At 40.3% G+C, this 22,248-nt stretch overlaps 1 protein-coding gene across 1 annotated transcript in view; it reads left to right on the forward strand.

The window, feature by feature from the left end:
• eve1 (even-skipped-like1) overlaps positions 1 to 22,248 on the forward strand; it is a 48,456-nt gene that overhangs the window by 11,939 nt on the left and 14,269 nt on the right. Inside the window, 1 exon segment of the mRNA XM_039826018.1 lies at positions 20,724 to 20,894. Within this exon segment, the coding sequence (XP_039681952.1) occupies positions 20,724 to 20,894 (171 nt within the window).

Here is a 22,248-nt window from a genome sequence, read left to right on the forward strand (position 1 = left end):
AGACATTCTATTCAATTACATTCAATTTTACTTATAGTATCAAATCCTAACAAGAGTTATCTCAAGACACTTTACAGATACAGTAGGTCTAGACCGCACTCTATAATTTATAAAGACCCAAAAAGTTCCCATTAATAAGCATTTGGTATAACAGTGGCGAGGAAAAACTTCCTTTTAGGCAGAAACCTCAGACAGACCCAGGCTCTTTGTGGGTGGCATCTTTCACTGCTGGTTTGGACAAAGACACTGAGATATTATACATATTATGGATGTCTGTGTTATATATAACAGTATTATATATATAACACAGACATGCTGTATATGAGAATGCAAATATTCACCCACTGTTATGAAAAAACTGTCAGGAGTTGCATATCTGTCTCCATTATGCAGTCTGGTGTACATATATGTTTTTTCTTACTGTGAATACCTGGTCAAACGTCATGTTTGGGTATTTGCAGCAACTGTGATGGATTCTGAGAGCATAATATGTTTGATTGACCTAAAACACCTAAAACAACCAACATTGTAATTCACTATTTTTGTTTAACTTACTTACTTAAGTTATTTCACTGCTGATAGTCTGGATCAAAGGAAGTACATTTCCAGGATAATTGCCTGACAACCCACACGTGGCTCACTGTGTGTTGCCGTTCTCAAACTATACATTGCTTCAGGAAACAACAATAAACTTCGAGCTAGAAATCTACACGCTGAAAATGGTAAGTTTTGGATCGAGCAACAAGGCAGGCCTGCTTGGTTCTTTCGGGGGATGCTTGTAAAGCACAAAGAATATGTTTACGGCATTTACTAACTGGGACGTTTTGGGACTGATTGGTGGGATTGCTGTGGAAGAAGTACACATGGCTATCCACTGGTAAGAGCAAATTACGTTTAACCATGTATCCAGCTAATTTAAATAGCGTTACTTTATTGAGTTAACAGTTAACTTCATTTAATATTGTGGTGTTTTCTTTTCAGGATACAAATGCTCCTCCAAAACAAGTTCCTTCGCGAGACTATTTTGCAGAGGCACCGTCGCCCAAAACGATTGTGATTGGTTTGGAGACATGCAAACAACCCAGAGCGTTTTTTCTCTTGTCCCAGAATGTATCTGTGGTGTAACCAAAACTTATTCCACAGCACTGTGTGGAGATAGATCTGGCAATGTGACACTACACTGTTGAAATCTCCACTCTTTCTTTGAGGAGGCTTCATACACCAAGAAACAGATCACAATGAGTCAATTAATATAATAACAAAATAATTAAATTAAACTTTAAAGGGTAATAAAAAGGATGAAACTTCTGGAAGATTAACAGAGGATGGTGTAGAGTGGGCAGAAATAACAGTAAAGTTACAATATGGAGAAACTAAATGACAATATTACCTGGAAAGCCTGGAAATATATAAAATAGCAATGTAAGATTGTTTAATTGATTAGTGTGTAGGTTATTTACAGCCAACATATTCTCACTCCCATCGCTTGGTCGGGTAACTTTGGCGTTGTTATTGATGCTAAAAGTCTCTTTTAGTGCCATATCTAAACACGCTTTATGTAACTATCTCAGTTGGGATTATTGGCGTCACTTTTGACATAGTTAGGTTAAGGAAAAGATTGTGGCTGGGCTTATAAAAGGTATGTTTCCGTGAAATGCGGAACAAGAACGGGACAGTTGGGTTTAGAAAAAGAAGAATGCAAAAGTTGGGTTTAGGAAACGTGACACGTGGGACACGAACCCCGGTTTCCGGGGTGAAAATCCTGCGTTGTTTGAGACCCATACACTAATTTCGGCCGTTCATACTACTCACTACCGTTGTAGCTCTTAATACTACATCATCTTCACGCGCCAGGTAGCTGCTGCTCTGCCCGGTGTGTTCTACACACACGCTGAAGGGTGCTTTTTGCGTCGTATTTTTGCTGTTGCCCAAGCATCCATATTTTAATCGTTCCGATTGAGAACGGCTTGTTACGGCACAATAAAACCAAATAAAATTTCCAGGTGCTGCCAAAACAACTAGCCGAGGACTTGGGGTTCTATATCATGTAGACCTGGAAAGATGACAGACTTGCTAAAATTAAAATTTTTTAATTAAACAGACATTTTTTTTAACTATGATTGAACTATTTGAAATGGTAAAATGGAATGCATTTATATAGCACTTTTCTAGTCTTAGCAACCACTCAAAACACTTACCAAGGTGCCACCTGCTCATCAGGATTGATAAACATTCACACTTACACTCAGAAAGTTGGGGTTCAGTATCTTGCCCAAGGACACTTGGACATGTAGACTGCAGGGGCCAGGGATCGAACCAACAACCTTCTAAGCAACAGCGCGCCCTAACACTATTCATAGCAGGGATACTCAACTAGCTTTGCCGACTTTTGCAAAATAACAGAAGGCCAGTTAATAAACAAACATTTATACTTATCAGATCAAATTAATTAACATTGAAAATCTCACACATCATCTTTCCACAAACTTAAGTTTTACACAATAGTTTTGTAAAATCAGCATTCTGTAGCATAAGAAAATTTGTTCTAAATATTGTTAATAGGCAGCTCAGGCAGTTAGTAAATGGTGATGAGAAAGATACCATATTCAAACAAGTTTAACATTTCCTGTACTATACTGTTGAGCCCTGCAAGTGTGTGAGAGAGTAGGACAAGTACAAATGTTGTAGAAAGGTTTTGTGTATATTATGCTGTTGACTGAGTGTTAGCAGGACTGTTTGTGTTATTATGTGAGTGACTGTAGGTATGAGAGTAAAGTGAATGTTTGTTTTGAGTTATATTGTTTTGGTACATATTAGTACTTTAAATTAAGAAAATTTTTGTTTATGTGGAATAAATGTCCAGGAAATGGGGGCCATCTGTTTAACATAATAATGGCCACTGTCACCCCATGACTAGTTTCGCATTGCTATAGACCTATCTCCACAGCGCTGCGAAGGAAGGTCTGGATAGTCCACACAACATTCCTGGATAGGAGACTAAATAGTCAGGGGTTGTTTGCATTTCTTTAAACCAATTACAATCGTCTTGGGCAGAGCTAAGCTCCGGGTGGAGCTGCGCGTCTCTGCAAAATAGTCTTGGCAAGGAACTTGTTTAGGTGGAACATTTGCACCTAGCAAAAGACAACGCCACATACAATACTAAATTAAGTTAACTGTTCACACACAGTAATGTGAGCTATATAAATTAGCTAAATATACATGGTTAATTGTAATTTGCTCTTACCAGTGTCTCACTGTGTGAATTTCAGTTATGCTGAGCAAACGCAGCTCTCCCAATTGGAGTAAAAGTATCACAACTTGAGACAGTGGTTGTAATACAAGTTAATATGCTGAGAAAAGTGACCAAGGACAAATATTAAACAGCTGGAGGTCTCGCTAATGAAAAGGGCGAGCCGGCAGGACCTGACTCCGGCAAGGAACGGGCTGCACGCGATGCACAGTAGGGTGCCGGCAACGCTGAATCATAAAGGCTTAAACAAGATTTTCACTCTGAGATGGCGAGTGTAACAATGACAGCAATTAAAAATGTTCAAACCAACGTTAAAGAATGCAGAGGCCGCATTGCTGAGGCTGAGAGGTGCATATCCAGATCTAAGATTTCTCCTGGACTTATTAGCAGATGTTTATTAAAAGCAAAGGCAGTATGGTGGCGTGAGAAAAAAACGGTGTGACAGAGGACTCCTTAAACACCAAAAATGATCTTCGGGGAGCGCACAGCTGTATACAATACACCCGCGGACGTGGAGAAGTACATCAGCAAGATGGGGGAGCCAACACCAGGACAAAAGTAGAAGGAAATGTTAAAAAAAGCCACAAAAGACTAAGAATGCCTTCATACTGTACAACAAAGGACTCAAGGCTGTCATGTGCCATATATTAGGTTACTTAATTCATGTTTTTACCATACTGCAAAACAAAACGTCTGATGTTTGTTCTACGTGCTGAGATCACCTGACGTGCTGACGTGTACGGTAAGCCTATTGTCACTTCCGGTGTTCCCGTGTTCGGTTCCAAACGCTAGTTTGCTGCTACTGCAAAAACTTACTCAACTCTGCTTTATTGTTTAAATTAGCGGCTATTTGCCTGGATTGCATTTGAATTACAGTTGTTCTAGTCAAGCACTTATACTTCGCTTCCCTTACAGCGACTACCTCGCTGATCTTACAGTTGTTAAAACGCTGTTAGCTACTTTAGCTTAGCAATTTAGAAATGGCTAATTCCTCTCCCTCTCCTGCTCTCTCTTGCTCTGTGTGTCAAATGTTTAGCTACTCCTCTGCCTCCTTTAGTGATAACGATACATGTAATAAATGTAGTATATTCGCTGCTCTGGAGGCAAGGCTTAGTGAGTTTGAGGCACGGCTACGCATCATGGAATCAGAATCATATGCTTCCGTAGCTAGCCAGCGCCATGTAGCTGAAGCAGGCCAACATACTGTAGCTTCTGTAGCTTCTGCTAGCTGTCCCCCGGTAGGCCCTGAGCAGCCGGGCGAGTGGGTGACTATCCGAGGGAAGCGTAGCGTTAGATCTAAACCAGGGAGTGCACATGATGACGGTCGCTCTAAACCGGATCATCTTCGCCTCTCTAACAGTTTCTCCCTACTCAGTGATACACCCGCTGAGAAGCCAATTCTGGTTATTGGGAGCTCTATTCACCTTATTCAGCCCCGCCCATTTTTAAAATGTCTTGGCTTCCGCTTTGTCTTTAAACTTCCGGTCGGCTAGCTACGGCTAGTTAGCTACGTTGAAAACCCCAGCGAAAAGCTAACGTGGAAAGAGACGAAAATCATCATAAAAAGATCGGATGGCGGGATTATACTTCGCCACCCTAGGCTAATGAACTCCACCGAGTGGATAGATGACATGCGGCGGTGGACTCAGGTGTCTTATGGGGATATTTTTAATTATTCTGTGCTATCGATGAGGCGACCATGACAAATTACAAGAGCGCGGAGGCGCATTAATATCTACACATTTGAAAGTTCGGTCGTGTTTTGCATTATGAGGTTGAGCAATATGTTTATATGAAAGTTACACTAATACACTAAGCATTACATTTCAATAATAATTTACAATTAATAAATAACTTTTCAATTTTAAGCTCATTAAACTATTAAAAAAAAGTGCAACTGTTTTACTCTCATGGCTCCCATTATCCTCCGTGACACGCTCTCTTCCACTTCTCCTGACCATACTATTGTTTATTATTGCTCTTCAATAAAACATAAGTATTTCTTATACGATTAATCGATGTAATAATTGATAGAATACTCTGTTATAAAAATAATTGATAGCTGCAGCCCTACATTTTAATACTTTATGCTACTTACTTAACTACTTAAAACTACTTGTAATTATTAATACCTATAATTTTTAATGCAATTTGTTTTGTACTCTGTCAAAGCATTAACTCATACATGAAATAAAATAACAGATGCTGCAAATGTCACATGTATTGACAAATAAACAAAGACATGTTTGTATATTACAATACACAGGTATCAGTTCAAGTTTTGTATAGCGTTGTAAACATGGAAAAACTTCTAAAAAATATTAATTCTAGTCTAGTGCAATGCTCCTTTTCACAAAACATGTACATCACATTTCTGCATTAAAAGGTAAAACTGTAACCTTGAGCTCATCCATATTTGTTGCTGTTGTATCCCTGTGTAAGCACCTACACTTACATGCCTTAAACGTCCAGGCGGAGTCCAGTACAAGTCATACTCAGGTGATCATTTTGAAGAAGAAAGTTTTACATACATGGTGTGCATAAGGTGCTGTTATTTTCACATCAACAAAGTAGAAAGAGCCGACAAAAGTTATGGTGGATGCTTACAATTGTTTGAAATGTGTATAGATTTGTAAAAATGAACAATGGAAACAACATTGTACTTCAACACTAAATCTATGTTCCAAGTTTTGTATAGATTTGTAAAAATGAACAATAGAAACAACAATAGAAACAAAATTTTAACAATGGGGTTAGGGTTAGAAGAGAAGGAGAAGTTTGGTGTGTACTAGACGTTCAGGACACTTTGTTGCCTGGTCATTGAGGACAATGGAGTGGGTCACTGACAGCATAGGCGTGATCTTCCATGTGTAGACATTCCCACTGTATAGTAGCATCAAGGTGTGTCTTATCAGTCATGTCCTCATTTATCCCATCCGTCTAATGGCTTGCAGAGCTGGTTGAGGGTGTTTCTGTAGAAATAACACAGCATCAGTAAGTAACCAATGATAAGGTTAATCATTTTGCTGCCTTCCAACATAACCAGTCCTGGACATCAAATTATAAAGCCTCGACCTGCTCCTATGTTGTAATGCTGTTTATTTATTGAGGTCAAGTCAAGGCATAGTTACGGGTGTAGCCTATGATGTCTGCATATCTGAATAAGTGAGAGTTTTATTCTGAATATTTTCCCCACGGCAGCATCCCAAAGCCTACAAACAGGCAATTAAGGAGAAATTGTCAGTCTGCCCACAACAATGCTCTGTGCAATTTCGTAGGCTACTATTCTCAGTGTGTCTACGGGACTAACTGGGAGGAAACGTAACTAGGAACTTGTATCACTAAATCTCGTAGCAATCACTAACAACAGACAACTGCTAACAGACGATAGCATTTGCTATCGCTATTTGCGAGCATACTGGTATGGATTCAGCTCGGTTTAACTAGGAGGTTTCAAGCCATACGTCGTAACAAGCCCTCACCAAACGAAAATGTTAGACAGCATAACCTGTACATAGTTTTGGAAAAAAAAGTACTGATGTGATATTGCTGATCATACTCATGAAAATGTTATCTGAATGAAAATGTTATCTTACCTGGGAGCCTAACAAGTATCCAACGAGCCTTTTTCGTCAGGGGAGTAACATACCCCAACCATTTCTCGGGGTATGGGTGTTGGTCTGATGGTTTGCCGTCCACAAAATGATAGGAACAGACGTAGGGCTTTTTCTGAGGTTTCTTCAGGTTTAGCGCCTTCAGCCACATACGCCGGTCCTCATCGCTGGATGGCGGAGGATAAAGATGAAAAGCTGGCCCACAACATTCTTCCCTGGTTTTCCCGTGGACTTTTTATCCAGTTGTTGTGACAGCCCCACACCGAACACGTAATGCTGGACATATTCTCCGAAATAGCTAGCTAGCTAATTTGCTAATGTAGCTACTGCAATGGACAGAGTTGTTCAACCGGAAGTTCCAAGACAAAACGGAACAAACATGGTGCCCCCCTTGTTGACGCGCGGAATAAGGTGAATACTGCGACATGTGAAGCCGGCGGCCCCAGCGGCTGTGGTCATATGTGTCCCCGGGGCTAGAGCGGGCGATATAGAATCCCATCTAAAACTGCTGGCTATGTTGAGTCACTTTGTGCATATGCAAAGACAATGTCGGACTCTGTAGTGTTCTATGGACCCCTGCCAAACCTGACCAGTGATGAAATGTACAGCCGTACTTCATCCTTCCACTGCTGGTTGTCGGGGTGGCGCCCAGCTAATGATGTGGGCTATGTGAATAACTGGAGGGCGTTCTGGGGAAAGCCTGGTCTGATTAGGAGAGACGGCATTCATCCCACCTGGGACGGAGCCGCTCTCATATAAAAAAATCTGACTGAGTCTATTATCGGTCATAAACCATGACAACCCAAGTTTGATATTAGTAATCAGAGGTGCAGTGCTACGCGCCCCTCTGTGCTTCCGTTGGAGCAGTCGCCCACTCATAGTCTAATAAGCACGGTGTCTGTCCCCCGACTCAGATCGGTTAAATCAAAAGTAAACAAAAGATGCGCTATACTTAACAACCTAATTACAATTAAAACGACTGCAACGATAGAACAAAATAGGAAAATTAGATGTGGACTATTAAATATTAGATCTCTGTCTTCTAAAGCAGTATTGGTAAACGATTTGATATCAGATAATAAAATTGATTTATTTTGTCTTACTGAAACCTGGCTGGGCAATGAAGAATATGTTAGTCTAAATGAAGCCACTCCTCCCAGTCATATTAATACTCAAATTCCTAGAGGCTCAGGCCGAGGAGGGGGAGTTGCAGCCATCTTTGATTCAAGCCTGTTAATTAATCCTAAACCTAAACTAAATTATAACTCGTTTGAGAGTCTTATTCTTAATCTTCAACATCCAAAATGGAAAACATTACAGCCAATTATATCCGTTGTTATTTACAGGGCTCCAGGTCCGTATTCTGAATTTTTATCTGAATTCTCAGAGTTTTTATCATGTTTAGTCCTTAAATCAGACAAATTACTTATTGTAGGTGATTTTAATATCCATGTGGACATTGACAATGATAGCCTTAGCACTGCTTTCAACTCATTATTGGATTCAGTCGGTCGCACTGTTTTAACCACACTCTTGACCTTGTGCTGGCATACGGTATTGAAATTGAGGATTTAATAATATTTCCGCAGAATTCGGTATTATCAGATCATTCTTTAATTACTTTCGAATTCTTACTACCTGACTATACTAAATTAGATAAAAGCTTCTACACTAGATGCCTATCTGACAGTGCTATAGCTAAATTTAAGGAAGAGATTCCACAGCTCTACTGAGCCATCTATTCCTCTAGCTCTGAGTAGTGATGACTTCATGAGCTTCTTTAATGATAAAATTATAACAATTAGAGATAATATCTATCACCTTTTGCCCTCAACTTCTAACGGTTCACCTTTAAACGCAGGACCGCTAGAAAGAACGACTAGACATATACTGAGACTGCTTTTATCCTATAGACCTTCAACAATTAATGTTAAAGATATCCTCAGCTAAGCCATCTACCTGTCTCTTAGACCCCATCCCAACGAGACTACTCAAAGAAGCGTTACCCTTGGTTAACACTTCATTACTAGATATGATCAATATGTCCTTATTAACAGGTTATGTACCACAGTCATTTAAAATAGCTGTGATAAAACCTCTTCTGAAAAAACCCACCCTCGATCCTGAGGTCTTAGCAAACTATAGACCTATATCTAACCCTCCCTTTCTATCCAAGATCCTTGAGAAGGTAGTTGCTAAACAGTTATGTGATTTTCTACATAGCGATGACTTTCAATCAGGATTTAGAAAGAATCATAGCGGCACTGGTGAAAATTACTAACGACCTTCTAACTGCTGCAGACAAAGGACTTGTCTCCATTCTTGTTTTACTAGATCTTAGTGTTGCATTTGACACTATTGACCATACCATCCTGTTACAGAGACTGGAACACTTAGTTGGCATTAAAGGAATCGCACTTAGCTGGTTTAAGTCCTATTTCTCTGAGCGATCCCAATTTGTTAACATTAACGATAAACCCTCCAAGCACGCTAAAGTTAGCCATGGCGTTCCTCAAGGCTCAGTGCTTGGACCAATTCTATTTTCCTTATATATGCTTCCTCTAGGTAATATTATTAGGAAACACTCAATTAACTTTCACTGTTACGCAGATGACACCCAATTATATCTGTCAATTAAGCCAGACGAAAGTGGGCAGTTAGCTAAACTTCAAGCGTGTATTAAAGATATAAAATCCTGGATGACCCACAATTTCCTGATGTTAAACTCAAACAAAACTGAAGTTATTGTGATGGGACCAACGCACCTCCGAACTTCATTATCTAAAGATATCGCTACTCTGGATGGAATTGCCCTGGCCTCCAGCACTACTGTCAGAAATGTAGGAGTTATTTTTGATCAGGATATATCCTTCAACTCCCACTTAAAACAAACCTCAAGAACAGCCTTTTTCCATCTTCGTAACATTGCCAAAATTAGGAATATCCTGTCTCAAATCGATGCTGAAAAACTAGTCCATGCATTCGTTACTTCTAGACTAGACTACTGCAATTCCTTACTATCAGGTTGCTCAAATAAGTCCCTCTCATACTCTCCAGCTGATCCAGAATGCTGCAGCACATGTTCTGATGAGAACTAAGAGAAGAGATCATATTTCTCCTGTATTGGCTTCTCTGCACTGGCTTCCTGTAAAATCTAGGATCGAATTTAAAATCCTCCTCCTGACCTACAAAGCTCTAAATGGTCAAGCACCATCATACCTACAAGAGCTCCTAGTACCTTATTGTCCTAGTAGAGCACTACGCTCCCAGAATGCAGAGCTACTTGTGGTTCCTAGAGTCTCTAAAAGTAGACTGGGGGCCAGAGCCTTCAGCTATCAGGCTCCTCTCCTGTGGAACCAGCTCCCAGTCTGGGTTCGAGGGGCAGACACCGTCACCACATTTAAGAGTAAACTGAAAACCCTCCTCTTTGATAAAGCTTATAGTTAAGGAGTGAGGAGTTGCAGCGTCCGCCTAACCGGCCCACCTGCTTCTCTTCGTAGTCATCAGTTTTATTTATCATATAATCAATAACATAGCGAGAGTAGAGGGAGGCAGGCCAGTACAGCCCGATCCGGTTGGGGAGAGTTCTAGCCCGACCAGGCACCTCTCTTTAACCTGCCTCTCTTAGTTATGCTATTATAATTCTAGACTGCCGGGGAAGTTCCTTCCTTCCTGTGACACACTGAGCTGCTCTCTCATCTCTACTTGTTTCCTTTTGTATGCATCCTGTCCCAGAAATGATTGTTACTAACCTAGCTCTGGGGGGTTTACTCCCCGGAGTCCTTATGTTTCTTCTTCGCAGAGCTATGCTCTGCGATTCTCTGCAATTCCTGGCTGCATCCTGCTTGCGTCCTGCTGCGTCCGCCGCATCCGACATGACATGAACTTCCACGATGACCTTCGAAGTCACTGTTCCATTATCTTTAATGTGACTATTATGTGCCACTGTTCATCACACCCCCAAAGCGGCGAAGGCCCTATTGAAACTGAAGGAATTATTCTTTCTTTCTTTCTTTCTTCTATTATTTTCCCGTCAAATGAATTGGCTTTTTGAGGGGCTTAATATATTCATAAACTCACCAAATTTGGCGGTTGCATCAAGTCTGGTGAAAATTTACGTATTTTAAGGGTTTCGGAATAGGCGCACAAAAATGGCTCGCTAGCGCCCCCTAGAAAGTTAAGAAAATTGACCCAGCCCCTCGCGTTTAATACGACGCCGGAAACTTGGTACACATATGTAACATGTCAGGATGTACAAAACACGTCATTAGAGCCATACCCTAAACCCAACAGGAAGTCCGCCATTTTGATTTCAAAGTTCGAAATTAGTGCGATTTTGGCCATTTCCACATGTCGTACTTTAACGAACTCCTCCTAGAGATTTCATCCGATCAACTTCAAACTCGGTCTGTGCCATCTTAAGATGTTAAAGATGAAAAGTTGTTAAAAGAAAAACTTTTCGTCATAGGGCGTGGCCGTGGCGGGGCAGCCATTTTGTGCGTGCGCACGAAACAGGAAGTGGGTGTAACTCCGAGTGTACGTTGTCCGCGATTACCTCGAAACTTTTCCGGATTTGTAAGAGTCCAACCCTGAGGGCAAATAAAGGCCGATATTTACTTAAAGTCATAGCGCCCCCTAGTGGCAACAGGAAGTAGGCCTAAAAGTCAAGGTGCTGTACTTTAACGAACTCCTCCTAGAGATTTCATCCGATGGACTTCAAACTTGGTCTGTACCATCCCAACACCTTATCGATGAAAAGTTGTTAAAAGAAAAACTTTTCGTCAGACGTGTGGGCGTGGCGTGGCGGCCATTTTGAGTGTTTAGCGATGAACAAAGAAGTTGTTGTAACTTCAGTGTACGTTGTCGATTCTGCCCGAAATTTCACGATGGACAAGGGTCCAGGCCTGAGGACACCTACAGGCCAAAATTGACTTTTGGTCATAGCGCCCCCCGCTGGCAACAGCAAATCTGCCTTATATGACAAACATCATCCGATTTGCATGAAACTCAGAATGTGTGGTCTACATGTGATACTGAGCCGCCCCCTATACTATGACCACGCCCACTTACTCAGGCCACGCCCCCTTTCATAACATTTGAACCGTTTAAGGTAGAGTATTGTGTGAGGTGTCATTGAACTCAGCAAAGACTGCCTTATTCATTGGTGATGGTTTGGCCCGCCCCCTAGGCTTAAGCCACGCCCCTTTCATAACGTTTCAACCGTTTAAGGTATACCCTGGTGTGAGGTATCATTGAACTCAGCAGAGACTTCCTTCTTCATTGGTGATGGTTTGGCCCACCCCCTATGTTTAAGCCACCCCCCCTTTTATACATGCTGACCCATTTAAGGTAGAGTCTTGTGTGAGGTATCATTCATCCCAGCAGAGGCTTCATTTTAATTGGTGATGGTTGGACCCGCCCCCTATGCTTTAGCCACGCCCCCTTTCACAGCTAATGAACCGTATGACGTAGAGTCTTGTGTGAGGTATCGTTGAACTCGGCGGGGAGTTCCCTTTTCATTGGTGACGGTTTGCGGCGTCCGAGTGCTGCGCAAATGCACGGTCGCAAGGAGCGGCGTCCACCGGTAACCCCGACGCGCGCAGAGGCGCGAGGGCCCGTCCATCGCTGCTCGCAGCTTTAATTAACTATAATGTCATTGTTTCTACCAATATGTAAATGCTTACACTTTTCGGGATTTAATGTTAATATCCACTGACCACACCATTTTCTCATGCTAATGTCGGTCTATGTCTAAAATGGTTATTATTATTATCATTCTAACCAATTTAGTGTTGTCATCAAAAAGGTATACGTCAGACTGCATCATACCTGGCAGATCATTTATATATATATAACAAAGAGAACAGGGCCCAAAACTGATCATTGTGGGACCCCTGACATCACCTACTTCCAATCTGAGGTGACACCATTCACCACCACCTACCGTTTCCTGTGGTGCAAAAAATCTGGTTTTCAACAAATATCTCTGTTGTCTAAAGCCCAGTTCAGACCACAGATTTTCGACTACACGAGTTGAAACTTGCAACTTCTTGCAACGAGTGGTCTGCAGCGTTCTGAAACCTGTCATTTCACACCAATGACGCGAGACGGTGTATCATCTCCATAGCAAGCGGAAGTTGCACTTCCGTCCTAAATTCCAACTTTTAGGCTTTTTTTGTAGCTGGATATATCATTTGTTTTATGTAAATATGAATGTGGATAATGTTAGTGGTATTGAGATGCTTGCTACAGATGCATTTCCAGTGCTTACCGTGCTTTCGGGCTCCATCTAAAACTCATTTCGACCAGCTGTTTGTAACATAAAAATAAAATGGATTATGGATAATTTTATTTCTATAGTTTGTAGCTGACTTTACCAGATGACTTGACTCTATTGGCTGTTGAAACAGGTAATGTCCTTTATGTTCTAAAACCAGCCTCTGCGACTAGAACAGCTGAGTCGCAGCGAAACCATCAGCTGGCTTGAATCGAGCTGAGACGGGCCAGTTCAGACCGCTGCAACTTTTCCCTGTGATATTCTAAAACGGTTTTGTCTCGTCGTGAATCCTTGGTCTGAACTGGGCTTAAACAATAGGATTTTAACTTTGATAGCAGTCTTCTATGAGGAACTGTATCAAAGGCTTTTTGAAAGTCCATATAGACGCAGTCAACTGACTGCTCTATCCAAAGCTTGTGACCATTTATCAAGAACTGTGAGTAGCTGAACTGTCCAGATATGAAGCCATATTGTTTAATACAAAATAATTAATTGTTTTTCATATGGTTGACTATATTGTCCTTATCAAGTTTTCCATTTTCCATCTTGCTAACAACTGCTCAGGTTGGTTAGATGTTAGCATTGTTAGCCATGTTGTGTCAGCTAATAATTTTAGCAATATGAGGCGCCGCACTCGGGTCGTACGGGAAGTTTGGCCCTTTCCTCCCCGGTTGAGGTGAATAAGGGAAAAGTATTGCATGCTGTCCGCTCTTCCTCGGCCTCCACTTCATCAGCTAAGTTTATATCAGATTCTGCCTCAGTGGCTAGTAGGGTGTTTGTGTCACATTGGTTAGAGTGAATGCTAACGCTACGTGGCTAACCGTGTTAATACGAGCAACAGTGCTGATGCAGACGAGACAGAATCACAACAGTCACAAAAGCCTGGTGCAGAGTTGAGCTAAGAGAAAAGGCTCGATCAGGGTACCTTTCGAGAATGGGTCACAACTCTCTTTAAGACATTAAAAATAGGGAAGGCTGCTGGCCCTAAAATGTGTGCAGATAGTGGACAGATACCTACATAGTGGAAAAAATCAAATATATAATTTCATCATATTCCCACTAAACATTAGACGTCTGATGGACGTGCAGATCATGTCTAAATTGCGTCCGTCGGTCCAGACCAATTCTTGACGTCTACACGACGTGCAAACTAGGTCTGCTATTTGAACGTCTAACAATGACCCCATTTGGACGTCAATATGCAGTTCAACATTTGAACGTCAGACTAGGTAACTTTTTTGGACGTCATGTGGACATCTTAAACATGTGTGGGAAATTGACATTTATTAATGTAATATTGTTTATTTATGACAAATAACATTGTTGTCAACAATATGATTAATGAATATAAATATGATGATTTGTGATTAAACATTATTTGTTATACATTATTTATTTATTGAGTACATTATATTTTGTTATTTTACATATTCCTGTTTTCCCTCTACTGGTTTATTTCATTTTATTTTAAATAATTAATTAGTAAATGTATTTATTTATTTATTTGGAAATGCAATTTAAATAATTAACATATAAATAACACCACTCTGGCTGAGGCAGCACGATATCATGACCCAAGCATTAAACGCCAATCTGATTGGCCGAGGCAACACACCAAGCATTTGGCGCCTGTTTGGCGCGGTTCAGCGTGTTTCATGGCATAGATATATACGGTTTCATGGAAGCAAGCTTTTAAGCTGTAGGAAAATAAACTGAAACCGTATGCCACCTTCTGAAATGGTACTACAGTTATGCACAGAGCTAAGAAGCATTAAAAAAGATGTCTGAAATTAGTTTGAATTTGACGTAGAAAAGACTTCCACAATGACCACAGTTGGACTGCAATTAGCCCTTATCCAGCTGTCCTTTCGACGTCAATAATGGATGTTCGGTAGACGTCGGAAAAAAGACGTCATCTGGCGTCACAGTCTGCACCTTCAGGGGAGCAAAATTGGACGTGCAAAAACGACGTAGACAACACGTTGTTTGGACGTGTCTTTGCGCAGTGGGTTAGACCTGTTATAAAAAAAAAATCCTGGGTTTTCTAACAGTTCAAATATAAGGACAATATGAATGTGTTACAATGCCTCAATTTCTTTTTCAGCTTTATCAAATTAGTACTTCTTTGTTGATACATATTCAAAAAGACAAAAAGTGAGAAATGGGATTTTAATAAAACATTGATACAGCAAACCTTATAAATGTTGAACTATTTGTTATGCGTGAGTTTATGATTATTGATAAATTAGTACTTAGCATTGGCAAACTAGAGGCTAATTCCCAATGTAAAGCATTTTTCTTGCACAAGGATTTAATGAAGGAACAAAATCTACACAAATTTTAAAAGTTGGCTGTGTATTTCTTAAACTGCTGTATTGTCCAAATGGAAATAATATTATACTAGTGATATAGTATATACTATTGTATATATGAAAATACTAACATTATTTTATTAATATGGACATAGCTACTAAAGGCTAGCCTAACCAATAACATATATTGTCTCCTCTCCTGCGTGGGTGCATTTAACGTAAAGCCACCTATACATGATAAGAGATTTGCTCTCTAAATAGGGTGCAGAGCAAAGCGCAGAGAGCCAAGCACAGTGCAGGTAAAAGGCCATGTCATAGAGAGTGGCAAGGAAGCTATTTCCCGTTGCTAGGTAACGACAAGTTTGTTAATATACGTTATGCCTATTCACAAGCCTGGTAATCCCATCTGACTGCTGACATTACGCCATGCGTAAGTTGTCCTGCTGAGATCGTGATACGTCTTAAAAAAGGTGTTGTACAGTTCAGGGAGCTCCAAGACACAGAGGATGAGCTTTTCTTTCACTGTTTTGCCAGTCATATATGTGTCGCTTCTGGCTACATCACATACAGCCGTCATCTCATTGGTTGCGCTTTCGAAAGGTCAGTGGCAACTATGTCAAAATAATTTGAACTTTGAGCACAGCGCAAAGCAACAAATCCAAGCGGTGCGCAATGCCAGGGGTAGGTGCATGTTTGGTGATAACCTTCTTAAAATCTTAATGCCATATTTTACAATGAAAACAAAGTTAAGTCCCTGTGGCCAGAAGATGCCTCTCCAACACTGATCTTCTAGGGATTGCAGAAGGTTGCAGGTAGAATGTTCTACCTTTGTTAACATGTCACATTAAAGGAACGTTTTTATGAAAAGCGTTCGGTCCTAAGGCCTCAGTGACATGCTTAAACCATTTCAGAATGTTTCATTGACAATGTTCTTCCTTTGTATTTATATAACATTGTAAGAATGTTTTATAAAAGAACATTTTGTAATCTGTTACCTCAACAATCATCCCCAAAACATAGTCAGAATGTTGCAGGTAGAACGTTCTTCCTTTGTCATTATGTAACATTGTGGGAATGTTTTATAAAATAACATTTTATAATCTGTTACCTCAACAACATCCCTAAAACATCAGAATGTTCAACAGCTTGGTTGGGAGTATTGGCGTCACTTTTAACGCAGTTAGGTTAAGGAAAAGGTTGTGGGGGGGCTTATCAAAGGCACGTTTCTGTGACACGCGGTACAAGAACGGGACAGTTGGGGTTAAGAAAATAAGAACGGGACAGTTGGGTTTAGGAAAAGTGACACAGGGACTACGTCATCTTAAAGCACTGTGTAGCTGCTGCTCAGCCTGGTGCATTCTACACAAAAGCTGAAGGGTGCTTTTTGCGTCGTATCTGACGCTGACATCCACTGCCCAAGTGTCCGTATTTTACTAGTTCTAAGTGAGAACTGGTTGGTGCAGCTGTGCACTGGTTGAAGGTAGAATGTTCTACCTTTGTTTACACATCACATTACAGGAACGTTTGATAAAAAACCTTTAATGTTGACGGAAACTTAGCATATTTTGGATGTATCCTAAGCTGGTGTCACTGTGTCACGAGCCAAAGAGATTAACAAGAGTTAAGAGTTTGTTGTAGCAACCAATGTAATAATAACTTAGATGTATATACCCTGTAACCACATTAACTTTCCATAAATGTTACAGGGGGACAAAAAGAAAATAGTAGGCTAACACAAACACGGACTGAAAAGAAGAAGAAAAAACTGGGCTCTAAACGGAAGGGGACGTACTTTCATGTAACGTTAGGCTACTGACGTACAATCACGTCTCGCATTGTAAAGTTATTTCATGAATGAAATAGACATAGATATTACATACCCGTCTTGGAGGAAGAGGGCCAATTCAGGGTCGGTTTTGAATCCTTTCCAATCCCGTAATTGTCTCCATCTGTTGACAGCCTGACCGACATCTGTCACTCCCTTCGAGCTTTTAGTTGTTTTTCGTTTAATTTCCTTTTTTCTGTGATGGCCCTGCCCCAGTATCAGCCATAACTACAACAGATACCTTTTAAAATAAAATTAAAATACAATTAGGCCTATATAAAGAAATCTCCTGCTAGCCTGGCTGGATAGTCAAACACAGGCTTTTCCGGTGTTACCGAAATCTGTGACCCATCAGAATGTGTTACTGTAGAGCCTGTCTGCCTGCCGTAAAGTCATTCTGTGACTTCGCCGGAATAATCGGACACGGGCAAAGGCATTTATAAAAACTATTTAAAAATGGCGTTCTTTCACTGTTAGTCTCGGTTGCTGTTACAGGTCAATTATGATCATCAGATGGAAAATTACACAGTTTCACAAACATTTAAAAGTTCCCCATAGCTACTTTGACATTATACATTTTATTGAATGTTATAATATTATACTAATAACTAATTGAGAAAGTTGTTTTAATGGCCCTGGTTGTAGATGGCAATTCTGAGAGAAGTAAGCAGAAATCGCTAATTTATTGAGGTAGGAAATACCACCAACACCAACTAAATGTTTCTAGTATTATTTATTTTACTGGTTAGCTGGTTCTAGAGACTGCTGCCAGTGCCATTGTGCCGATATGTGCTCCCAGGCTGTTCTTATTCACTATTCATACTTAGACAAAAAGTAATACACCATTTAATTGGTATATAGTCTGGATCAATGAAGGTACATTTCAAGCATAATTGGCTCACGGTACATGGCTCACACGCCGGATGTCCCTCACCTTTCGCTCTCTGTGTGTTGCGTTCTCAAACTCCATTCATTTTGGGAAACAACAACAAACTTTGAGCTAGCAAGTTTTGAAGACAATTTGGACAATTTGAATCTGCTTGGTTCTTTCGGGGAATTACAAAGATTATGTTTACGGCATTAACTCTCTATCTGGGACGTTTTGGGACCGATTAGTGGGATTGCTGTGGATGAAGTACACATGGTGGTACACTGGTAAGAGCAAATTACGTATAACCATGTATTCAGCTAATATAAATAGCTCACATTACTGTATTGTGCGAACATTTAGCTTCATTTAATTTTGTATGTGGCCTTTCTTTTGCGAGGTGCAAATGTTCCTTCCCGAGACTTTTGCCGAGCCACTGTTGCTGTGTCCCGGGCTTAGCATCGCCCAAGACCATTGTGATTGTTTTAAGTAAAATAGAATAAGAGAAACCTGTTGCTCTAAGGAGGACGCAGGCTAGAAGGGGCACCAATGTATCCACCTACAATAGTTTGTATATCTTACATAAATTTATGGACGTTTACAAATAGCGTTCCCCTTGGTGAAAGTCCTGTGTTTTTTTACCCATCAATCCAACCCGACCTCCTCCCTATGCAGACTTTGTCGATTTTTATACCACATTGCCTAACTTCCTCCTTAGAGGCAGCCCTGCACGTCATTCTCATGATTCCTTGGGTTATATACCAATTAGTATCGCATTGCCAGACCTATCTCCACAGTGCTGCAGAGTAAGGTCTGGCCCCTCCACACATGAATTCCAGGATAGGAGAAATAACTGCTCTTGGTTGTTGTTGTTTAAGTATTTTAGTATTTTAGGTGGTCCTGTCTGAGTCAAAACGTCTGGGGCCATTTTTCATCACCAATCCCTGCCTGGTGTTGCAGCCCACACCGCTTGCAGAGCTAAAGATATTTGAAAGGCGTCCAGCGACACAACATGTAAAAGTTAAGAAAAAAAGCTTAACTTTATGCAACTGTCCTCTGAGTATTACGGCGGCCATTTCAAAACTTACATGTCCATTCTAAAAAGAGTACATAAATGATGTGCTCAACACACAGAGCTACATATTTAAGAGAGGCTGCATACTGCTTTGTATCTCTGTGAACAGATACTGTTAATGTTTCAAAGCAAATTTCTGTCTGAACATGGACGTTTTTTCCAATAAAGTAAGCTCTAAAAATCCAATTTTCACATTTTCAACAATTAATAGCGTCTTTTGTTCGAACTTCTCTAAACATCTACATCTTTCATCCTGCTGAGCAGAGCAAAGTTGTGGTGGTGATGATATAAATATTTCCAACATGTTGTAAAATGCTGCTACGTGATAGTCTCACATTTTTGAGAGATAATGAGTTCTGTATTCCCTGCTGTTGTTCTTAGCAGCAGCTGCTTTCACTGACTCTTAACACAAAGCCCAGAGATTTATTGAGCAAACAGTACATAACATCTGGGCAGCAGTTTATTCTGCAGCAGCCAGCTGTAGCAGATGAAAGATGAACAGCTTCTCATCTTTACTGATGTGTGCAATGAGAAGCACAGTGTTGAGTGAGAGGCAGCTGCTCTCTTCACTTCTGTGTGAAGATTGTTCTCTACGAGACAACTTGAGAGAGGTCATGAGTTCCATTGTTGTATTGAATTCAGCCAGTGTTAGTGCAGTGATTTGACTGATGTAATTAGCATTAGAGGCCTAATCAGGCACCTTATCTTTTCTTCTGGAGCAGATCAGTGAGGATGGGTTAAGGGGTTACTCACAGTCATCTCTGTCTTAACATGTTCTTGATGGATTACAATTCCATGATAGCTTTAGCAAAAGGCAAGCAACAGCTAGAACTGCTATGCAAGCAGGCTGTTAACTGCATTCCCTTTGGTGTTAATGGTTAACGGTTTACTAAGTCAAACTTAAGACTTTTTAAGACCTTTTTAAAACCATTATGAATGAAATGTAAGACCTATATCACGACATTAATAACCAACAAAACAAAACAAAAAACGTCAGAGTCAGGAAACATCACCTGAAACAATTCTCTGATTTCCTCATTCGTATTTTAGGACTGATATCTAGTCATCCTGTAGAGGACCCAGAGTGGTTGGGTATCGTTTTTTGTTTTTTTTTCTGATACCGGTCCTAAAACAATACTTTTAAAATGTCGGTGCCTAAACGGTGCCTGAATCGATACTTTAAAATAAAAAAGCGTGTGGCTTGTATATTGCTAAGGCCATATGGTCAAATATTTTTTATTTATTTAGAATGTAACAACAATTACTCTACAACATATTATTTTTAACAACTTATTTTACCAGTCAATTGCAGTTATATGACAAAAAAAGAACCACTAGACAACAAAGGGGTATTTTACAAAAACTTAACAACTGTAATTGAACATACTATTAAGTTGTGTGTGTGTTGTTTCTCCAGTCTTTAACTGCAGACTGTTGGATGTTCCAGTGTTGGAATCATTTCCAGTGAAATACTGCCACACTTTCTGTTGTCTCTGTTTCAGAGCACCAGAGAGCAGCGCAGGTATTTCAGTGGCACCAAAATCCGTATTGCTATTCAGCCTGGTAGATACATATCTGGGTTTCGGTACCCAAACCAGAGCACCTCCGCTCTGTTCCAAACACGGAGGTCGCTTACGGGAGTTGCGAAGCTGTCTCGCCTAGGCAGTGTGGAGGTACTGCTGGGACTGGAGCCGCATGACATTACAGCGCCCATACACCCAACATTCCCATTTTAATTGAAAAAAACTGGCACTTCCACATACCTAAAGAATAAAATCTGTTTAGGCTCCAATCTGGAAGAAACTCGCACAAATAACACGAAAGCTGATTGGCTGCAATTTAAGTTGCATGTTGGTCTCATTTGTAGTCGTAATACAGCGAATTATATTTGCACTAGCGAAAAAAAGAACTACAACACCACAGAATAAAACACAAGACTGGGTAAAAGTCTCCACTCACCCGTTTGAAAGCCCTGTGCTTTATGACTCATCCATCCACCCAGACCACCTTGCTACACGGCAGTCAATGTGATGCATACAGCAAAGAATTACAGCACATTACTTTTCGTAGAGATATGTATGTATGAATGGTTTATGAGAACAGCCTGAATACAGACACCATTCTTTCAGCTAGAGATGCAGAGACTGTCTACACTTAGCAGGCTGAAAACGCACAAGAAAGAATTGTACTGGCAAATGTTTAGCCAGGTGCTGAAGAACTTTTCTCATTTAATGTTAGTTCTACTGAGTCGGCATGATTTACTCTTCATCTTCTTTTGGGTCTTTTGTTTTTGGCAGTAACCCCTAAAATGTGGCAAACACATCAATTCAATTTTATTCATTTATAAATCCCTGGACTTAGCTCGTATGTGTTTCAGCAAGATTTCTGCTCATGTTAAAAAATCTGTACATTCAACACATATCCCCGCATGTCTGCGTCCCACATATCTGGATTTTCTGAGATTTTGAGAATAAAGTCAGAATATTTTGAGAAAAAAAGTTGTAATATTATAAAAATTGTAATTTAATGAGAATGAAGTCATAATATTTCATGAAAAAATCTACAAAGAAACAGGACTTTCACCCAGGAGACCGGGTGTTATATAAAAATAAAATAAAAAGGAAACAGTACGTTTTTTTAACTTAACGGACACAGAACAATGTCACGGAACTACATCATGGAACTATACATCATGGAACTATGTCACGTGATGTCCCACGTGGGTAACTGGAAAGTAACGTAACAAATGTACATTTTACCCCAAACAATGATCTTTTACTTAACTAAGTAGTTTTTGTGCATGAACCTAACCAAACTGCGACCATTTCACAACGTTGTTTATGTTCATGTACATTTAGGTATGTGGGCGGAAAACGATCCTGTGGGTCATATTTCCTGCCACCATTAGAGGCGCTAATATATGAAACGCTCCTATGGGTCGTATTAATAGACTGTATATAAAGAATTGGCGTAGCATCAGTGACGTCACCCATTGGTTTGTGTGTTGCCGTTTTGAAGCCAGGAGTT

The sequence above is a fragment of the Perca fluviatilis genome, chromosome 15 (genome assembly GCF_010015445.1).
Source record: "Perca fluviatilis chromosome 15, GENO_Pfluv_1.0, whole genome shotgun sequence".
NCBI lineage: Eukaryota > Metazoa > Chordata > Actinopteri > Perciformes > Percidae > Perca > Perca fluviatilis.